General features: G+C 37.3%; 1 protein-coding gene across 13 annotated transcripts in view; it reads right to left on the reverse strand.

The window, feature by feature from the left end:
- Window positions 1-13,059: 13,059 nt before the first annotated feature.
- FAM135B (family with sequence similarity 135 member B) overlaps window positions 13,060-20,754 on the reverse strand; it is a 262,573-nt gene continuing 254,878 nt past the window's right edge. For 12 of the 13 annotated variants that reach the window (XM_080578503.1, XM_080578510.1, XM_080578513.1 and 9 more), the window contains 5 exons: window positions 20,117-20,214; window positions 19,678-19,829; window positions 18,999-19,109; window positions 16,429-16,542; window positions 13,060-14,539 (listed from right to left, as the gene is read on the reverse strand). In XM_080578503.1, coding sequence (XP_080434629.1) covers window positions 14,334-14,539; window positions 16,429-16,542; window positions 18,999-19,109; window positions 19,678-19,829; window positions 20,117-20,214 — 681 coding nt within the window. In that variant the 3' untranslated portion in view covers window positions 13,060-14,333. Of the gene's footprint in view, window positions 14,540-16,428; window positions 16,625-18,998; window positions 19,110-19,677; window positions 19,830-20,116; window positions 20,215-20,754 lie in introns of all 13 variants that reach the window. The other variant, XR_013945897.1, reaches the window with a different exon arrangement.

Below are 20,754 nucleotides of genomic sequence, written 5' to 3' on the forward strand. Positions count from 1 at the left end.
GGAGCCAGGGCAGCGTGCAAGTTTCACCATCACATCTGTGTGAAGTACTACATGCTCTTGGGAAAGTTCCCATCTAACCCAGACTGAACCAGACACAGAGAGTCTCCGGTTACTATTAGTGGTGATTTAAAATAGCTTTCATTTTGACTAGCTGTGTCTCTCTGCCATGTAGGGATTGCTTTTATGGTTTATCAAAGCTTCTTAAGGATGTTCTTTCTGAGCTGCCTGCTGTTTTTTTTTTGGTTTTTTTTTTTTTTTTTCAGTTAGCACAGTAGTGTGCAGCACTAGAGAGATATTGGTGTATATGTTCTGTCTTAAAGATCAAACAAGGTAATCCATAAATACCTCTGTAGCTAAAAAGCTTGTGGCAGTTTTGGATTATACATGCAGACAAGAGACATGCTTGTGGCAAGAGGCTATACAATTTAATCCTATGATTTTGATGTCCAAGTTCCACCAAAATCATTTGAAATTGTGTAGAGAAGTCACCAGATCTGTCTGAGAAGTTGGTGGAGCATGGTCAGTGTTGCCTGAACTAATCTATCCCTACCTCACAGTGCAAGGCAGGCATTCTGTATTGCAGTAGAATAACACCATCACTCTCCGCAGTCCCTGTAATGAACATTATTTTGAAACCTCACCTCATGCTGCTTGTGGGATGAGCTTGTTCTGTATGCAGGAACAATAACTGCTTTTAATGGCCAATGAGTGTTTGAATTTGACTGTAAAATACAGTAGACATGTAATGATGGGGAGAAAAAGTAAGCAATGATTGGAGAGATGTTCCAGGTTGGATGTTGATTTTATTCACACATTCATGGCTCAAGGAAGAAAAGTGCATCCCACGTTTCATCTCCCTCTCCAAATGTGTGCAGTTTTGTATGAATATGAAGCTATTATCTGGCCTATTTGGACATAGGCCTACAGCAGAATTAACTGTAGAATAGATGCCGGTGTTGTGTGCGCATGTGAATGTATACTCTCACTCCTTGTATGACTCAAATTAGAGATGAAAACTCTTTGGGGCAGGATAATGAAAGACTGATTAGGCAAGTGTAAGCTCTCAGGACCCATCCAAGCTGAAGATCAGGTTGTTAATGCCACCAGCTTGTACATATCAGTTTCTGATCAATGACGTCTGAAAGGATGAAACGCAAAAGCCCACACTCATTCCTTTATTGAGTAATTTGGCCTCAGTTCCAGCACAGTAATGAATTCAAAGTCCAACAAACCAATTTTGACTTATTGGTTTGCTAATTAAAGTCTTAATTATGTCAATAGGTGTTTGGGTCTGCAATAATTCAGTCTCCTTTAATTTGTCTCCTGAATTTTTTCAGCCAATTGTCCATCACACACCAACCTGGGCTGTCTTTGGGTAATGGGAGAAGGATGTGTTTGTGTTGGAGGAGCAGGGAGGTTCGGGTTAGAGGAGAAGGAGAGAGAAATTGGCCTATAAACATTATGGGAAGGGACACAGGCTGCAACTACAGATGTCTTAGGCCTGGGAAGGAGGGATGAGAACCCAACCATAGGCAGGTTGGTGCCATGCAGAATGTCCTGTGCTTCCAGGTGTTTAAGAGTCTTTACCCCAGATTCACCAAGGGCTATGTACAGTAACATTTTATTAGCCTGCCTACTTGCTTTCCAACCATAATCTAACTGGGATAAGGAACGTACCATAACTCTATTTTGAAAGCATCTACTTCATCTTGGACAGTCATGGTAACAAATCATGGTGTTTCTTCACTAGGAGTCCCCAGAAGAACACTACAGTCTGATAAGGATACAGTTTACTGCATAACACCACAATATGACTTACAAGAATAATAAGGTAAATTTAGCCTTTATTAAAACAACAGACTAAAAATACCAGTTTGGAACAGGCAGAGTGAAACTGGCATTGGTTTGCTTTGCAGCACAGTTGTGCCAATTATTATCTCCTGGCATTGACCAGAGTATCTGCTTATCTGGACTGTTTAGAAGTGCGTTCTACCAAATCCCAGAAAATATGCCAAATCCTGTAACATTTTGAGGATGGACAAATGACTTGTTGGGATTAAGGTGAGTCCAATTCATTTTCTGTCTGTAAGAGTGCAATGTAATTATCATCAAAAGTAAAAGGGAAATGCATATAACCAATGCACTCATTATCCCCTCCCTGTAGCTGGTTCCTTTGCCATTTGATATGATTGAGGAGTGAGTCAGAAAAAAAGAAAACCTATCTCTACAGACACAGGCACATCAACAGAGCCCATTCTTGGCTACTAATCAGTTTGCAATAGGAAGGCAGCAACCCCCTAAATTTTGCACTCCCTCCACGTTAACGACCCTGCATCCATCAGCTGCTCCATGTATTTGCTGTCTTTTGGAGTTTCTGTGGGAGATGCCATTAAACACTTCTTTTTCCTGTAGAATTGTCTGAAATAGCATAAAAATAAAAAAGGGCCAGGAAATTTCTTCTGGGACTGTACACACACAGCTTCCTCCTCAGTTCCCTCCTTTCTATGTCTCAAGGTAGAGATACCCAGTGATGTATCCCATCCTACCACACTAAATCACAGATAGCATCAGCAATCATAACTATCTCTGGGGTAAAATAAAATAAATAGACAGACAGAGATATATCCTTATCTTTGTAGGAAAGGATAAAACAGAGACCTGCATTGTTGACATATACCTGTGACTAATTTTAAGTGCAGATGTATTTTTCTGGAAATTTGTGGGGGTAAGACCAGAACTTACAGTTGAAGTCCCTGCTCACTTGACAAAAAGCAGAAATGTCCTTTCCCTGTACAGTTAACTGGTATAGAAATTGCCAAAGGGACATGAAGAAGCAGCAACACCCCCACCCCAACACCAACTCCTGATGGTGGTAGGCAGCTGGCTATAAGGAGGTTCATGGCCTCAATATATGGGACCAGTGGAGCTCAGGTTTAGTTATGGATTATATTCCTGAAATTAATTCTTAAATATACATACAAAAGCCTGTAAAAGAAGTGTTCAAGCACTTAATACATTGCTGCCTTCAATGTTTTGCTGCTTCGAGGTCTTATTCATTTAATCAGTCAACATAAGTTCCATGTTAAAAGCCCTTTAGGTCATGATCAGTTCATTTAATAATTTCCATGTATTATTTATTCGGTGTCTCAGAGTCATTTTATATTCTTCAAGCAGAAAGTCATAATGTGAATTGGCCAAGGTTGCTCATAAGCTCCTGCATTCTCTTGCTTCACACTCAGAAGTTTTTGTTCGACTTCTCTTTAGCACTGGCATCATATTCCCTCACACTATATAGACAAAAAAAATGTGGGACTTCCTGTGTAAATACCAGGAACCACACAAATTACAGACAAAAGGAAGCAAAGATTTTATTGACATTTCTTTACACAGAACACGAGCTACACAAAATGCCACAATAAAGCATATGTAGAAAAATAGTAGAATCATATTGGCACTGATGACTATTCATTATTATTATCATCATCTTATTATACAGGTTTCATCATAACCATAATAAATAAGCATTAAAATTTCACAGTGGCATTATAAGCTTTACATTCATGATCTTGTTTATACAAGGGACCATGTCAGGTTTCTTCACTTTTTTTTTCTTTTTTTTTATTTTTTTGTATGATCATGATTCTAAGTAGTAGATTTAAAAATTAAAAGCCCTTTCCCTTAACCTATAAGGATCTGTCCACATTAATCCATTGCCTTGATCCCTTGAAGAGGTCTGCATTTGTCTAAAAAGACATTACTTCTAAAACATAATTGACCAATCTGAAAATTGGCCTTAGAAAGAACCCAGGATATTTGTTATCTTCTGGTGATCCAGCTGTGAGATGCAATGAATGCTACCGGCTGCCATTCAGCAAGATCCTTAGGAGGTATAAACTGCTTTATCAGGTTAACCCACTTGGGGATCTGGCCCATTATAACAAAAGTGCATTTGAGCAGCATTTCTCAGGATCAGACCTTTAGTCAAGACTTTGTGGAAGCTGTTGAGTCAGAACATACATTTCAAGAAAATTGATTTGTGTCTGCATTTTCCCTAAAATGTCACGGAAGTGACTCAACTTTATTTGTTCCCACTTGGTGAGATCGGTTTGGGTTTTTGATATGTCTCACTTAAATCTTGACAGACACAGTTAAAGAAAATTGAAGCGTATGGCAGTTGACAAATGTTCATTAGGGAAAGGAAAGTAAATTAGAGTGAGGCAGAACAGAACACGTTGTAGATCTTCTTAAAAAGAGTCTTCTTAAAAATAAACAGAGAAACAGTACAGATTTTCCAAGCTCACAGTCTCTAATTATTGCCTCTTCTGATTTGAAATACAATTTGTGAGATGCATAACTGCCTCAGTCAAATGTAATAATATATCATTTAAAAATACAACCTCTAATGTCACATGACAGAATCAGTTGTACTCATATTCAGAGCACAGAAATGGTTATACTTTAAAATACCATAGATTAGTCATCTGCAAAGTTCAACCTCAGTATAAAGTTACTGGCTTTAAACCCGAATTTGCAGAAGATTGTACATGCACCACTTATATCATGCATATTGCTCACCCTGAACAATCAGCCTTAAAGGAAATACTTGGAGAACAATATATTTCTGATGCATTGCTTTGCAGCCTGTGTGTACAAACATGGGCACGTTGTCCAATGATAGTATAACACATCCACTATGCAAGGGTAGAAATGGTTATTAAGTCCAGGGGTCAGACTCTTCATTTATTTGTTGGGTTTTTGTTTGTTTGTTTGTTTGTTTGTTTGTTTTGAAATTGAACTGCTTGAAGATGAATTTATCACTTGAAATTCAGCTCAGTATTATTTATGTCAGTTGTTTATTTTAAAATATGTATTTATTTTTAAAACATTCTAACCTTGTCCTTGTTAACAAAGAAATGTATAAGTACGCTTAAAGAAAACTACTTTCAGAGCTAATTACTTAGAGGAAAATGCAGGGGGTTAATTCTAAGGGTTATTTTCTTGTTAATTAATATAGTAAATAAAACATAATGTTTTGTAACATAGAATAGGGATCTTCACAGAACTGTGATCCTGTCCAGCAAATTCTATTCCACATGTCTGTTGAGGAACAGTAAAATCCAATTTTAGGTGTTACCATTGAGCTGAGAATTAATCCAGCAATGTAAAGTGTTCCACTTGAATAGATACTGTACAGTTGAGAAGTTATATCTGGTGACCTTGCTAACCTTAACTATTAAAAAGTAACAGGCTGATTTTGAAGGTTACAATTTTAATAAACTTGAAAAAGGAGTTTCATCAAGTTTTCCAAGATTCTCAAACCAATATAATGGTTCCAGCATCAAAAATAGCAATTGCCTATGTACATCACTTACAGGGAAAGATATGGCAAGTAAGACCTGTCTCATGGATGTGCTTTGTTTGGAATATGAACTTTATTTTTCTGATTTTAAGCACCTGAGTGTGAAATTTGCAGCAAGTAATAGAGAGATAGGACGGGGCAGAGATTCACTTACTCCTGTGAATTGCCTAAAAATTTGTTACAAGTTCCCTCTAAGCAAAACAGAAAGTCCTCCAGCAAGCAAGTCCTCCCAACTAAGGGTTTGATAAAGGTAATTCTGATTATAGAGAAAATTGCATTTTCTGATATCTTAGATGTTGTCACTAATTGTCCGAACATAAATGGGAAGATGGAGATTTAATGTCAGATCTAAAAAAAATAATAATGCTTGAGTACACGTTAACAGATTTAAGCAGATGATAGAGGCCTTACTCTTAAGACTGGGGTTAAAAAAACTTAAGTACTAAAAGGATTCATTACTGAAGTCAATGAAGGCCAGTCCTGGGTTAATCTGAACCATTAAACTGCTCATCATTTAAGAAAGCTTGCTATTAAAAGTTGAATACAAGTAACAAAACATAGATATGAATTTCAGTTTATCTCTGAACTTTGTGTTTAGGAATATGCTCATCTATGTTTTGATTTTGCATCAATATTTCTCCCAAACATACAAAAATATTCTAGGATGATTTATCCTGCATCTTTGTTTTTTATCAGAGCTACATCCAGATTCTTACTTAACTGGATAATCCTAAAAGGCATGGACAAATTACCAGTATTGCTTCTTTCTTGGTAAAACAAACAGTGAAAAATAAACCTTGAAAACACTACCAGTGATGTGATTATATTTTTTTTCCCAGACATTTGCAAAGGAGTACCCTGCTTTATTTAGACTGATCTCCTTCGTACTTCATAAGAAAGTTTAACAGCAGAAGAAGGAAATAGCTAATTCCCCAAACTGGATGTATAACCAAATACACACAAGACTAAAATTAGTAAGCAGAATTGCAAAGCTGATAAATTACTGGTCCATCAGCTTAAGAATGAATGCTTGGTTGAAGAGGATGGATGTCAAGAAAAATTTAAAAATGGTGACAAGCTTCCTGTCTCAGAAGATAGGGCAGCTGGGTTTGACGTTACATTGACCACATGGAAGCCATGGAGTTGGTAGATAACACACATCAAATTCGAGACTGCTTAGATAAGATTAGTCGATGAATGGTCTGCCAAGAGGCTGACATTGTCCAAACCAATCTCTCTCCTCCAATGAGGTGGAGGAAGCCAGCAAACTGCTCTTTCACAGGAGCTCTGGAAGATAAACAAAATGTTCCTCCAAAAAGGAAGAGAAACCTATTAGATTCAGCAGTCACCACCAGCTTCAAAGTAAGGTATGATATACATACTCTACATATGGGAACATACATGCATTATGTATAGGATTATAACATGGTTACAACAGGGAAAAGACACTTTCTGTATGCATACAGATGTTAGGCATACCAAACAAATGGTATGTGGGGCATACAAGAACTAATTATTTTATCATTTTTACTGAAAGTGATGATACATCTTAGATCAAAAAGATTCCCCTGATCTCTTTTTCAACCTTTGTAGTGCATGTAGCTGCATATACAGTAGTGTATCAGAAATGCCTTGACATCTTTCCACCATTAGGAGTAATGCAGGTAAAGTTATACACATTAAAAAGAAAAAAGAAAAAAAAAAAAAAGAGTAAATGAGCATTTCTCCTGAATTGGGACAAGTAGATTTCTACTAGTACTTTAGCATTCAGGAAGGAATTAAAAGCTTCTTAAATTAATTGGGAGAAACTACGACGAAAATTGAAATATTGGGCCTCTTGGCTATTCTATTTATTAGACTAACCACGTGTATAGGTAATGGAGAATAAGTAAGACCATCACAGTATTTGAACCACCCACTCAAAAAATAAATAAATAAAAAATAAAAAATTGCTTGAGGCTGGACTTCTTCATAGACTCTGGGGAGGTTTGTTTGCTACTTTGGAAAAGCCATTTGTGTTTTCATTTGATAGCTCTCAAAGTCTGAACTGCATGCCAGAGTAAGAGTAGTCCTATTTACTACGTCACAGTTTCATATTTTCGTAAGCGGAAGCTACTTAAAGATGTACAGCTCCGTGCATATAACTAATGGACTTCTGGCATGTTTATCTACCTGTGGGAATCAGTTTTGCACAGATGTGATTAGTTTCCTGCACAGATAATGGGATCTTCCAGTGCTTTGGGTGGAAGTAGAGTTGAATTTACAAAAGCAGATAAATCAAGTTTCAAGGTTGTAATAGAAGTTAATTCAGTTTGACCTTTTGCATAAGGGGAGTTTATACATATTTATTCTTTATGCCTCTTAACCTATGAAGGGAAGGCCTGACTCATCTGCATTTAAAGTAGCTATACAATGATTAAACTGTTTTCATAAGCATTTCAATTCAGTGCATTGACTTCTGTTATGGAAGTGCACATGTATTATACAGTCTTATTAAAACAGAAAAGAAACAGCAGCAGCATCTATTTCAGACCACAACCTGTTGGTAAGCAGCATGCCATGGACCTGATGATCAAAAGGTAAGAGAACATATCCGTCGCTCATGCCAGGGTGAACAGGACTCACATCAGGTTTTATGCATTGCTATCTGTGCCTGAAGATTACCAATGACTGTAAAATAAAATATGGAAAACCAGTAGGGAAGCCATTAGCATCATTGTGGGTGTGCCAGGGGTGTAATGTAGTCCCAGATATATTGTGTGCTGAAAGAGAGACCCACCAATGGTGGTGATATGGCACAGGTCACAACTCTTTGCCCTTGCTGGTGCAACCACTTCGACCAAGATAACAAAGGATCAAGAAGTAAAGATGAACTCACAGGGGGGATGCAATCTGCAAGTTTACAAATTCTGGCAACAGGAGGACAGCTCCAGCTCCAGCTGTCCAGATTAGGACCTGAGATAGGAAGAGGATCTGATGAGAGTCGATAGCCAGTGACTCCCTCCTGCCCAGGGAAAAGGCACCAGTCAGCACCAGAGCTGCTATCCAAGGGACTTTGCTGGTACCTGGAGGCCAGATCCATGACAGTGCAGAAAGACTGCATAAGACCCTTCTGACTATTTCCCCTAACTGCTCAACTATGTGGACAAGACCAGGGTTAATCTTGAGAATACTAAAGGTGTTTGGGCACTTGGACAGTGCTGTAGCTTTATATGAAGGCAAGGACTGAAGGATGAAGAGAAAAGGAATTCATGGAAGCTGTAGGAAAAAGAAAAACAGGAGATGTAATCAGATAATTGAAAAGTGACTGTACAAACTTAGAAATGATTGGAAAGACAGAACAGTAGCTTGGGGCCATTTAGGCTACTCAAGAAACAGCAAGTTTGGGGAACCATAATCAAAGAACAGAGCAAGAGGGACAATCTTGCTGTGGTCACATTTGATCCGAAAGAGAGTGCTAAATAAATATTAAAGATTGAGCTAGGAACTGACAGTTACTTAACAGCATTCAACATCAAAATTGCTAAGTATATGCACTGAAATAAAACACTCTTCGAGAGCTCTTTATGAACATGACATTTAGCATCCAAATGACCAGCAGGAGTGAAATATGATGGTCTGTTCTGATGATCATTTTCAAATGGAAATTTGAGTCCATAAGAAAATAAGCACTCAGCTAGGCTGGCACATATTGGCATGCTGAGACCACTATAGAAGTGCCCCATGACTATTCAATGTATATAATGTTTCATGGGATATTTACATAAACTTTCACATGGGTCTAACTCTGTTAGAAGTTCTCACCTTCTTCCTGCATCACCACTTAGCTACTTCAAATGCAGCAGTAGAAAGGAAGAGATCTTCTTTCCTTAACTTGCAGAAAGCACCAGAGGAACCTACAAATTCTAATGAAAGCTTTGGCCTGAATTCCCAGTTTTCACATAATCTTGTGATAGTTTTCTCTTTCAAGCTTGGCACTTCTCTAGCAAGGAAATGCTGAAGAGGATTGGTCAGTGGATATTTATGAAGTGCTTTGAAGTAAAATAGCACTCAGCATTCGTACTAGTAATTTCCAAGACTCTGTGCTAAGGTTTCAAGCCTTGAGAATACAATCCTTTAAAGCTAAGCAATTTCAGCTTCCACTTTTGTCGGTGGAAAGACCTGATTTTAAAAGCAGATTAACAGTTTTGTTAAAGAGAAATTGGCATCATTGGAGGCTGGGAAAGGACACATTTGCAGTCCAATTTTAAAGGATCCTCTTTGTCTATTTAGTGCTTGCTTATGATCCAACTGTACTAGTCAAAATTCACACCTAATTATGAAAAACAGATCAGTTTTCTAACCAGTCCACCAATGTTGGTCCTCTACTTTATGCCAACACCTTAGGGACCCAAAAAATGAACCTTACAATAAGTTCCCTGGTCAGTGAAGAGATGTAAGTAACTCTGAAGGCCACCAAAGGAGAAAACAGGAGCACTCCTGCAGAGTACTTACCTCTCTTCGTTGACTACAGTAAGAACTTAGACACTTCCTTTAGTTGAACAAATTCATTTTGCAACTAGTTTTTAAGCACAAATTAGGTAATAAAATTAAACAAGCTAAATTCTACTCTACAAGCAGAAACATCTCTGGATGGAGGTTTCTCCAGGTTTTGTGAAAGGCAGTCAGCAATTACTAAGAGATTAAGAAACAGACCCTTGAAGATCCTTAAGACTGCTGCAGGAGGAGCTAGACCCTTTTTGTCCTTCACCTACTCACATTTAGTCAATACTGCAATGTCTTTCCATTTGTATTCAAGAAATAATTCTATTTCAAAAGAGAATAAATCCTTACAAAAACAGAGTTCAGTGGTCTCATTCTAAGAACTTTGTCAATAAAATTGGTGAGATTTTAAATATTCTTTCTCCCAGAATTACTGTGCCATTCCAATCTATATAACTGAAACTGAAAAGGAGATAGCTTCAAAGGCAAGCGTTATTTCAGTGTACAGTAGGCTTTATTAAGGCCTTTGGAGTGGAGATGGATTCCCATAAGATTTTCAGTGGGAAATCGGTGGGGGACTCCCACCGATATTTTGAAATTTTGGTGTGGGCCTCATCTGATCAAGCTTAGGTATCTAGAAAGTAGATGACAATATCTGATGTCTTGCATAGTCAGTGGAGAAGAACAGGCATAGAGAAAAATAGAACAGACAAATAAAACAGATCCAATAAAGCACACCCTAAAAGTGTATCTTTCCTTCCGCTGACCCTAAAAGGACCTAAAGTCTCTCCTACCAGGTCACAAAATGACTTCTATACCATAATTATCTAAGGTTAGGTGTGATGATACTACTGTGTATGGAGGTTTTCAATTACTTGTAAGGTAATTTACCATTGTCCGTGCATCTTCCTTGCGAAAATTTTCTCATATAGCCCATACCTCATATTTAACACTGTCAAACCTTACTAGACAAGTTCATTTTACCATTCGGAGCCAGGAGGTCTACCATGCTGGTTTTAAGACATCACACCCAGGTGCTCAAGAAACAACCCTGCATCGTCGTCTATGTTTTATCTTATCTAGAGAAAAGACACAAAGAAGTGGATGGAGTTTCACTTCAAATACAACCACGTTCTCCACTCTGTCCAACCTCTTGAAAAAATGTGTTCTTGTGAATGTATGAGCTTCACTTAAGAAATTAAGCACAGCCTCCGTGGATATACCAAAACAAGTGGAGATTGTGAAGTTTGAAGGGAAATCCTTGTATCAATACATGATACATATGTGAAAGGGCAATGCATTAAAATTACAAAACACAGAAACACAAAAGCTTACTGTGCAGATATTTTGATATCTCCTATGTAGATAATTCTTAATATATATTTCTCTCTATATAAATCAATATATAAAAACCTTCTAAAAATGATTCCATGATGATTGCTATATTTTGATGAAGTGCAACCACTCAAATGTTATTTACATTATAATGACAATGAGGATTTCTTTGCAATATAGTCTATACCGTTAGAGAAGATTTACAATATTCTGTGTCATTATCAAGGCAATATCCCATTAAAAAGCATAAAAGAAAGGGAGACTACTCTGAGAACCCCAAAATGAATGCTAAGCTAGACAGTTATTGCCAATATTTCCCACAACGTTCTGGCAGCAAAAGGAAGATAAAATCTGTGTCATATCATTTCATAGGAATGACATCTCCCAGATTTTTCTGAGGCTCTATAGAAGCTCTCTATCACACCCTCCAAGGAGCAAGTTGAATGAACCTAATCCAACTCCACTGAAATCAGACTCTGAGCTGTGGAAGAACATGATATGGACGGGAACGTGGAAATCTCTAGGTATGTTTGTCCATAAGTCACAGCACTGGTAGCAGTGTACAGTGTGAAAGTGAACGTACTGAACAGGCCACCAATTTCTGCAGTAATACAAAAGAGACTTTTTCACATTTCCCCTCTCCCACACGTATGCAAATAGAAGGCTAGGAATGCTGTCTAATGTACAAGGCAAGGCAAGAAACCACCTGTATGATTTTAAGAAGCACTACACCAGTATGTTGTCATATCCAGTATATTCATGTTTAAAAACATGGAGTGTTTGACCTTGAAATAAGCATACTTCTTTGTATGCATTGCAAATACACACACACATTAGGTATGTATATATGTGTAAACTAGCCTCTCAACAATTTAAAAAATTTTCCATGTGCAGACTCCCATAAATTTCTAAAACAGATCGTCATATAACTAAAGACTGCTGATGTTTGAGGATTGCTTTTCTTTCTTGCTTTTCACATACTCCTTAGAAGTCCATGTCTGTGGATCAAAACCACTGTACCAAAGCTTCACCTCCATGCCCCATTATGTTTAACATTGTGTAAACAATTTACCAAGGAAGAAGTAAGCTGTGATATGTAAGTTCAGTTGGCATTAAAATGTTGAGGTGGAACAGTGATAAAGATTTCTAAAACAAGACATGGGACCCAGAAATTCTTGATTCCTGACACAGCATCTATTTTTAACTGGTAAAATTCATCTTTTAGCTTTAAAATGTCAATTAATAAAAGGAAAAAAGAGAATAGTATCTACCTATTTACTTCAAGTATGGCAGTAATATTTAATTTTTACAAAACTAATCTCTATTGAAATGCACCATGTGATCATTTCTATTTAATTTCAGTATCACCTTTGAAGGGCAGAAGATGATTTTAGGTGCAATATACCTTTCTGTTTTTATGTCTTAGTCTTACCTTTTTGGATATTCCTTCTTATTACTTTCTATTTCAAAACATGCCTGCATTATCAGACCACCCTAGTTCCAATTTGTCAGCAACCCTTTTCTTGAACTAATTCTTCAAAGTTTTCCACTTTTCTTCTTTTGAACACAGCTAGTTTTACCTTTTGCATGTACAAATATTCCCCTGGGGTTGCAAAATTGTTTGCTTTCATTTTTTAATTCTTTTAGTTCAGAAATTTCCACTGTCTTGATCCTAGTTCACTGATGATAGTCTTGAGTCCTAGAACCAACTTTTTATGTTCATTTGTTTTATTTTTTCACAAGATATAGAGGGCTGGTCACCTATGTTTTTAAACAAATTACACTTGCTTTAAAAAATTATCTTCCAAACACAAATATTTGTGAAGAGTTATTCACCTCCTCCTTTTTGAAAAACTGCTGTGACATTGAAAATTTGTCAAAGTGGTATGAAAACTTATAGACATTTATTGAAATTTGTCATTTAAAATGCAGACAACTTTTTGATTAAAAACAAATTAAAAATGCAAAAAAATACAAACAGTGAAAAAATGGGTTCTTTTCCAAACCCTTGAAAAGAATTCTGATAACTTTGTACGAATAAAGTTTTAAATGTTTTGACCAGCTGTAACCATATAATAATTAGGACTGCACATAGCACTGCAAATGGGAATTAGTAAAACCCTATTATAGCATTACAGAGAAATCTAAGAAGACATATGTATGGTTTTTAACATTTCCACAATCTTTACTGCTCTAGGTCACCAACCTAGTTTCATCTGATTGGTGTTTTTTAGGGGTATTACTGGCTAGATTTTGAATTTCAGACTAATATATATATACATATATATACATATATATATATATAATACCCTGCGGTAAATGTATTTAGATACAAATTTAAAAGTGAAAATTGTACCTCTAAGGTTATAATGACAAGCACAGTAATGGTATCCTAGAAATGTAAACAGGAGAAATGTTGACAGATGCCATTGATATTTCACAAGAAATCCAATAGATTCCTATCAGTCTGGCAGCTTCCAACTTGAAGAAAAGTCTTCCCAACTAAAAGTTTTTTTCTAAAAAAAAATCAAATATCAAGATTTTTTTTTCATTCTATGTTAAATATTTTCACCCTTTCCATGATTTGAATATGTGCATGTTACAAATGATTACCAATGATGGAACCATTTTATTTTGAGAAACAGAAATGTTAAAATTTTCATAAATGTTTTTTAGACTTTTCATTTCATTGCAAAGGAAGTTTTAACCTGAGTTCATATACACTTGTTTCCTCTTGTATTAACCACCCCAAAGTGCTACAGATGTATAGCTTTGTTAATATGTAAATAAGCATTAAATCAAGAACAGACAAGTTCCTGGGTTAATATTCGAGAGAAATGGTGATCATATTGGTCCCATCACATTTAGATAATATTAACCATCTTTATTTTGATTCTCTACTTCAGAAGTAGCTCATGTCTTTATGTGGACAAACAACACATAAACAGAAGAGGAATATTTATTTCTTCCAAAAGCACCAATATTTGGAAGCTTGAATGCCTTAAAGCCATAGCACTTTATTCTCTGAAACAGAAATGGAAATGGAGAGAGATTGAAAGTCCCACCTGATCTCATTTCTAACACTGCACGCTTTTGGCTAAGGGATTCTCCTCCACTCAGTGAAATGGTTTGCCTCTGCTACCCCATACTTCAGGCACTATTTGAAGTAGTTGAGTCCTGCCACAAGGAAAAACTTCTCCAGGAAAAGTTCAGAGTCCAGCACGGCAATGTGGGCTGCCCGGCCAATCAATGTGTTGGCGGTGTTTGGCAGAGCATGGAACACGTTGTGTCTGATCAAAGTGCAGTCCTTCGCCCCAATCAAAGGCTGGAGCAGGTTGTTAATCATTTCTGCATAAACAGGACCTGCAAAAGATTTTAAATGTCACAACTACATGCCAAAGCTGCCAGATCCCCTCTTTCCTTCCAGTATCATTTAATTACAGACACAAAGAGAAGGAAAATGGAAAAAAAATAACAAAATGCAAGTGAAAGCAGTTTGTTTCAATGGTTTGCCATGTACCAGCATGTTATTAATGTAATGGAGCCATTGGCGACACAGAGAAATCTAGTGAAGCTGCTAACATGAAGAGTGGGACATGCCTCAGCATTTAGTCCCATTTCTCCTGAGGTGGAAAGAAACATTTCATTTCCTCCAGGGGAAGAGGGCTGGATTCATACTGCCTGTGAAGCTGAATGCAAAAGGGTCAGGCAAGATATAAGTTTTTTGTTTGTTTGTTTGTTTTTTCCTGGGTATTCTAATGCAGGAAGAACATCATGCCTTTCTGCAGATAGTTCAGAAGTTTATAGGGCAACAGCAGCAGCCCAGGAAACTTGTACTCATGAATGTAGATCTGGCTTCTACTAGGCTAAAGACGTCCCTGAGAAAAAAACACCTGAAGAAAGAGGAAAACTGCCTTTCAATTCATGTCTTAGGTAAGAAAGAAAGAGCTGTGTGAAGGCAACCGTGTTGACCCTTGGTCAGCCGAGAGAAGAGATCAACACCTCCTGCTTTTGCTTCCCCTCTTGAGGAAATTGTAATCTTCAATGAAGTCACCCCTCAGCCTTCTCGTCTCTAAGCTGAACAAAACAAGAGACCTCAGCCACGTCTTGCCCTGTAGGCCCTACCCCATCTTTGCTGCCCTCCTTTGGACACTTCCCAATAATTTTATATCCTTTCTAAATTGCGGCTCCCAAAACTGCACACGGTACTCAGGGTAAGGCCACACCAACACAGAGTAGAGTGGGACTTCCCTCGACTAGCTACCAATGTTGTGCTTGATGCACCCTAGGGTACAGTTGGCCCTTTTGGCTGCCAGGGCACACTGCTGGCTCATATGCAGAATGGGGCCCTTGCTCTTGTTAAACTTCATATGTTTGGTGATTGTCTAGCTCTAATTTGTTGAGGTCTCTCTGAAAGGCCTCTCTACCCTCAAGGGAGTCAACAACTTCTCCCAGTTTGGTATCTGCAAACTTACTCAAAACACCTTTATGTCCTACATCCAAGTCATTTACAAAAATATTGAAGAGAACTGGCCCTAAAATGGAGCTTTGGGGAACCCTACTAGGGACTGGCTGCCAGCTTCCAAGGACAACCTCCATTTCTACTTAACTATGTATCTGAAACAGGTATAAAATTACACTGAACATTTTTTCTGGAAGTGATATCAAACTGAAACCATGAAACATTTTATAAGTGAGGGAGACTGCAAATAACAAAGGCAATATTTGGAACAATGCACAGACTGAATTCACAGGAAAACTAGGCCTCTGATGGCATGAGTCCTGATGTGCTTTGCAGATTTTATTACAAACCAGTATGATTTTACATCTCTCAAATTACCTGGCAATCATCCAAATACTACTGAAAACAATGGGAAAACCCGTCGACTTTGGATGTGCTGAAGGAGATTTTGTTATGTGAGACAATACTAATAATTCAGTACACTAAAGAGAAACATTGTTAGGAACTAGTTCTATTATCTCCACATTTTAAAAAATTAATTAGGGAGGGAAGAGCAGTAAGAAATCTTTGATTACAACCTGATTGAAATTTATTTTCATCAAAGAGCATCTTTGAAATCTTTTCTTGATTTCAGTCATTTCCTGTGGGAATAGAACACTTTCTTCCTTATCAAATAAGCGTTTGAGTTTTCATCATACTGATGAAAAACCCTTCTGATGCAATGGCCTCAGTTACATAAAAACACAGTTTCTCAATAGCTTTGTAAATACAGAATGGATCTTAAACATACCTGTGTGTCTGTCCTTAAGAGCATTTTTGCACATTTCTATTCTTGCTGAATGGAAGGGTACATATCTGTCTTGGGGTGAGGCCACTAACACAACATTTTTAAAGTACTGAAGGCCTGCGGCAAACAAATTCATTAAATGCATTTATCACAATGATGAACAGCACAATCATATTCATGGTGAAATGCACTTTAAAATCTATAGTGAAAAACAAATGAAGAATTATTAAAACATACAGCACAAACTTAGAAATATTCACAAGAATAGCATAAAAACATTGCTGCTGCTTCTATGAACTATTTGTTACTTATCAATGCTCGTACAAGTTAATCGTGTATCAACAACAATAACAACAAAGAAAAAGAGAGAACTGACTCCATTTCAAAGAGTAAATGATTAAAAACTTAATCTTGCAAATATTTATGCCTGTAAACATTGCAAACACATGTACAGGCTCACTGCAGTCCATGGGTGTACTTGCATGAGTAAATGTTCACAGAATTGGGGATCACATTCAAAAAAAATAATACAGGTAATAAGTAAAATAGCAAATAAAATATATAGAGAGAAGGAGAAGAGAAATCAGCTTCACCGCTATGATGTCATACTATTACATCAGTGTGCAAGGAGCCTTGGGATCCAGTCCCTGCATCCAGCAGTCCTTGGATAAATACACACTGATGGTACATGGACTGGAAACCAGGAATTCTCCCTCTTCCCTGGAAGTAATGGGGCCACCATTCGCTATGAAAAGACTCCTGCTACTTACTCTGTCTGAGATCTCTTGAACTCTAGATCACCCACATTCAGCAGAAGAGTAGGAGAATGGATACAGATAATCTACACTACCAGCTCAGAGATTATTCTGCACATGGGAATGCTGTAGGTTTGACCTTTATCCTTCCCTCCCTCTTGCAGAAAAGAGACCCAGAACAAAGTCCTTTGCTTTCTAGATCTTAACAGAAAAGTCGACCATCACCACCACAAGTAAGAGCCCTGATAGCTGCCTCTACTAAGCCTGGCTGAAGCCATCATTTTCTTCCTGTGTAATCAAACCAATTGTGTTTGTGACTTCTCTGAGGTACAAGGTAGAAGAGGCATCAATGAGTTTTAACATAACTAAAATCTTATGTGAAGAGACTTAGTAGGGAGTCATTTTTTTCTTCCGAGACAAGCACAAACAGCATTTAATGAAATTGAATAGTGGAAGTGATTTCTACTTTAAGAAAGTCAGAAATTGCTGGAGGCTCAAAGAGATATCTAGGAGAGCAGGCAAAACACTGCACCTTTGTAGGTGCTCTCAACCAAATGTGTCCCTTTGTAGGTGCTCTCACCACTTTTGGGAGCAGAGTGCTAAAGTAAGGGCACCTCAATTCTGACTCATTGTGCTAGCTCATACATTTTAATATAGAACTTTACAATTCCAGATTTTTCTCCTAAGCATCTACCTGGATCATTTTAATTTACAGGCAACCTTTTTGATACTTAACTTTCTGCTTTTACAGAGACATCACCTTCATTTACAGTCTGCTAGATCTCCAGTCTATCAAGCTAACAGGCAACAAGTCACTTTAGCTCACAGCATACACTTAGGAATTCTTGGCTTGGGAAGGAACAATGCAAGCTTCCTGTGTAGAACCAATTTTATTTGAACATGACAGTCTTAAAGCAAACATCTCACTGTGCTCCATAAAAATGGGAGCTAGAGAACCAAAGGAAAATTCAGATAAGGAAATTTAAATAATGTCAAGATATAGCATCTTCCTGTTATTGATTAGGTCATGTATTGTGGTCAGAAAATTATGGAACAGCTCTATGTCTGTCAGACCAAGTATTAAGTTGTACCTGTATTAAGATAGTCTTTGTTTCCTATCAGCAACATAGCAGAGTGAGAGAAAAAAATAATAAATATCAAGTAGTGACTCTGTGAGTGCATACTTAGCACTAGTTTGCTTACGCACAATATTAAAAATAACTCTTAGAAGAAAACATTTGTCTGAACAGAAGGATTATGCTTGCTTTCTTTTCTTAGGGAAAGTCTGATTTATTTCATTTATTCATAACAGACCAAGGAAGTGGTAAAATGATGTAGGCATCATTTTTACAGCGTAAGGCCATACATCTCTCTCTGTAGTACAGAGGTGCCACCATAGACATGAATAAAATTTGCTCTTCATCTCACAGCACCATATTTCCTAGAGACAAGAGATGTTAAACTTAAAAAAATATTAAAAAAGGAAAAACGGTTTGCATCTAGTAACATAAATTAAGTTATGTTGGCCTGTCAAGAATAGTATTTCTTACTTGAAGAATACAAAATTAGGTGCATATTTATTACAGCATGTAGGTCTTATTGGGTATTAACTGTTTGGCAACTACATCCACTGGTAAATGGTGCAGATAAAAGGCAGATAAAACAGTTATTAGACAGGGCAGACCTTCTTGAAAGCAAGAACATTTAAAGAAAGATCAATAATGAAATGCAGATTTTCTTTACTACCTGGAGGACAAAGTAATCTAGTACAATCCTTTGGAATATCCCCCAACATTTACAACATTAAGCCCTACTCACCTGTTTTTTGGCTGAGCTGGTAGAGGAAACACTTGCGTAAATCTGCGTTGTCCCTGAAGGTCAATTGCAAAAGTGACCCTGATTTTTTCAACTTCTGCATGAGCCACAGACCTGGAATAAAATTGGTGTATATTTTTAGCCTTTTTGCTGATTATCAAACTAGGGGATTGAAGTTATGTGCCTATAATAATAAACTTGAAGAGATTACAGTAAGGTTAGCACTGTAACTCAGTGTAAGTCTGTTTCTTCTTGTATTGTTAATAAACAAAGAGAAGAGTCTAAGGGTCTCTCTGGATTATCCAGTGTCATGGTAACATAAACAGTCAGGAAGGGTGAACATTAGGCCATTCATTTCCGATAGTACTGTAAGTGTTTTCTTCAGCCTTGGAGATGCCTCTCTTTATTGGCAGTATAAAGAGAAATGAAAGAACACAGTGGAAGCAAGGTCATCTCTTGCTGCTCCACGCCCCTGGATTTTCCACAATGCTGGATCATGTAGTAGGCCCTGAAAGCCTCTCTCATTGCTATTTTCTCTGAGCCTGAAGTCTTCAACAAATATTTGCCACAGCTATAGTGTATGTGTCACGTTGTCACAATTTACTGCTACCTCTACATGTTGCGCTCTCATATACTCTGCCATGGGCTGCAGTAAGTCATAGCTTTCCCATTTAACTCTTACCTGTACTAACCAAAGTACTATTGTTGTAAAGTGTTCCCAGGTGAGGTCCAGAGAGGGACAGGAAGGTATGTAACTTGTTGAGGTAATAGCGAAACCTGGGGCGAGTTAGTACAGATCGGATGATGACATTACCAAGGGAATGTCCAATAAAACTGTTAGGAAAAACAGAATTATATTAACACAAAAGCCATCTGTATGTTATTTAAATTAAATGTAAAAGCAGCAAAAATTGCTCTTGAGAGGACTCCATCAGAGCTTTCAGTATCATCCTTTAGTTATCATTTTACATTTTGTTCAGCCTACTGGACACTCTTCCAGCTATAACACGTAAAAATTCAGCTCACTGACTTTGACTCAGGACACTTTGAAAAAGCTAATTTCACAGAATGATGATGATGGCCACAAATAGTTACAGACAATTAACTATCAGAATGCTTACCTTATTCGAGATATGGAGAGGTTATACAATTGAATATGCTGAATAATTTCATCCAACAATCGGTCAGTCATTGTATCAAAATCAGCAAAAGTATCAGTCTGGTGTAAAAAGGATTGAGTAGGTGAATTAAAATATATTGCTTTTATTGAAGTATGCATATATCATAGACTAATGTTATTTTCAAAGTAAACTGCAAGCACAAAAGTGATAACTAGTCCAAATTTTCTTTATACTTGCTCAATGGGGGAGGATTTTTCTCAGTTGCTTAGTCCTCTCAAAATCGAAGCTCTTTGAAAACAGCCATAAAGTTTCATTTTCAGATTATCAAAATTATTTCAACTAACTTTGCAAATTTATTCAAGCCAAGTATTTTCTTTCTCATACAGCTTTAACAGTAACAACACTCGTCAGTATCAGTCTTACGGCTCTCAGTATAGACCATGTGGAAATTCATTGTCTTTGCTGAGCTCCCACATAAGATAAAGCAAAATCTTTTGTCACGGAGCTTCTCTGACTCTATATTGTGCCTTTTAGCTTCAGGAATATAACCCAGGCATTCAATATAGGACAAGAGTTACCTTGTGCTTCCTTTGTAGGGCATGGAAATAGGGCCCTCTAGATGACAGTATTTTAATGGG

This window comes from Anser brachyrhynchus, assembly GCF_964034855.1.
Source record: "Anser brachyrhynchus genome assembly, chromosome: 2".
In the NCBI taxonomy this organism is placed as follows: Eukaryota; Metazoa; Chordata; class Aves; order Anseriformes; family Anatidae; genus Anser; species Anser brachyrhynchus.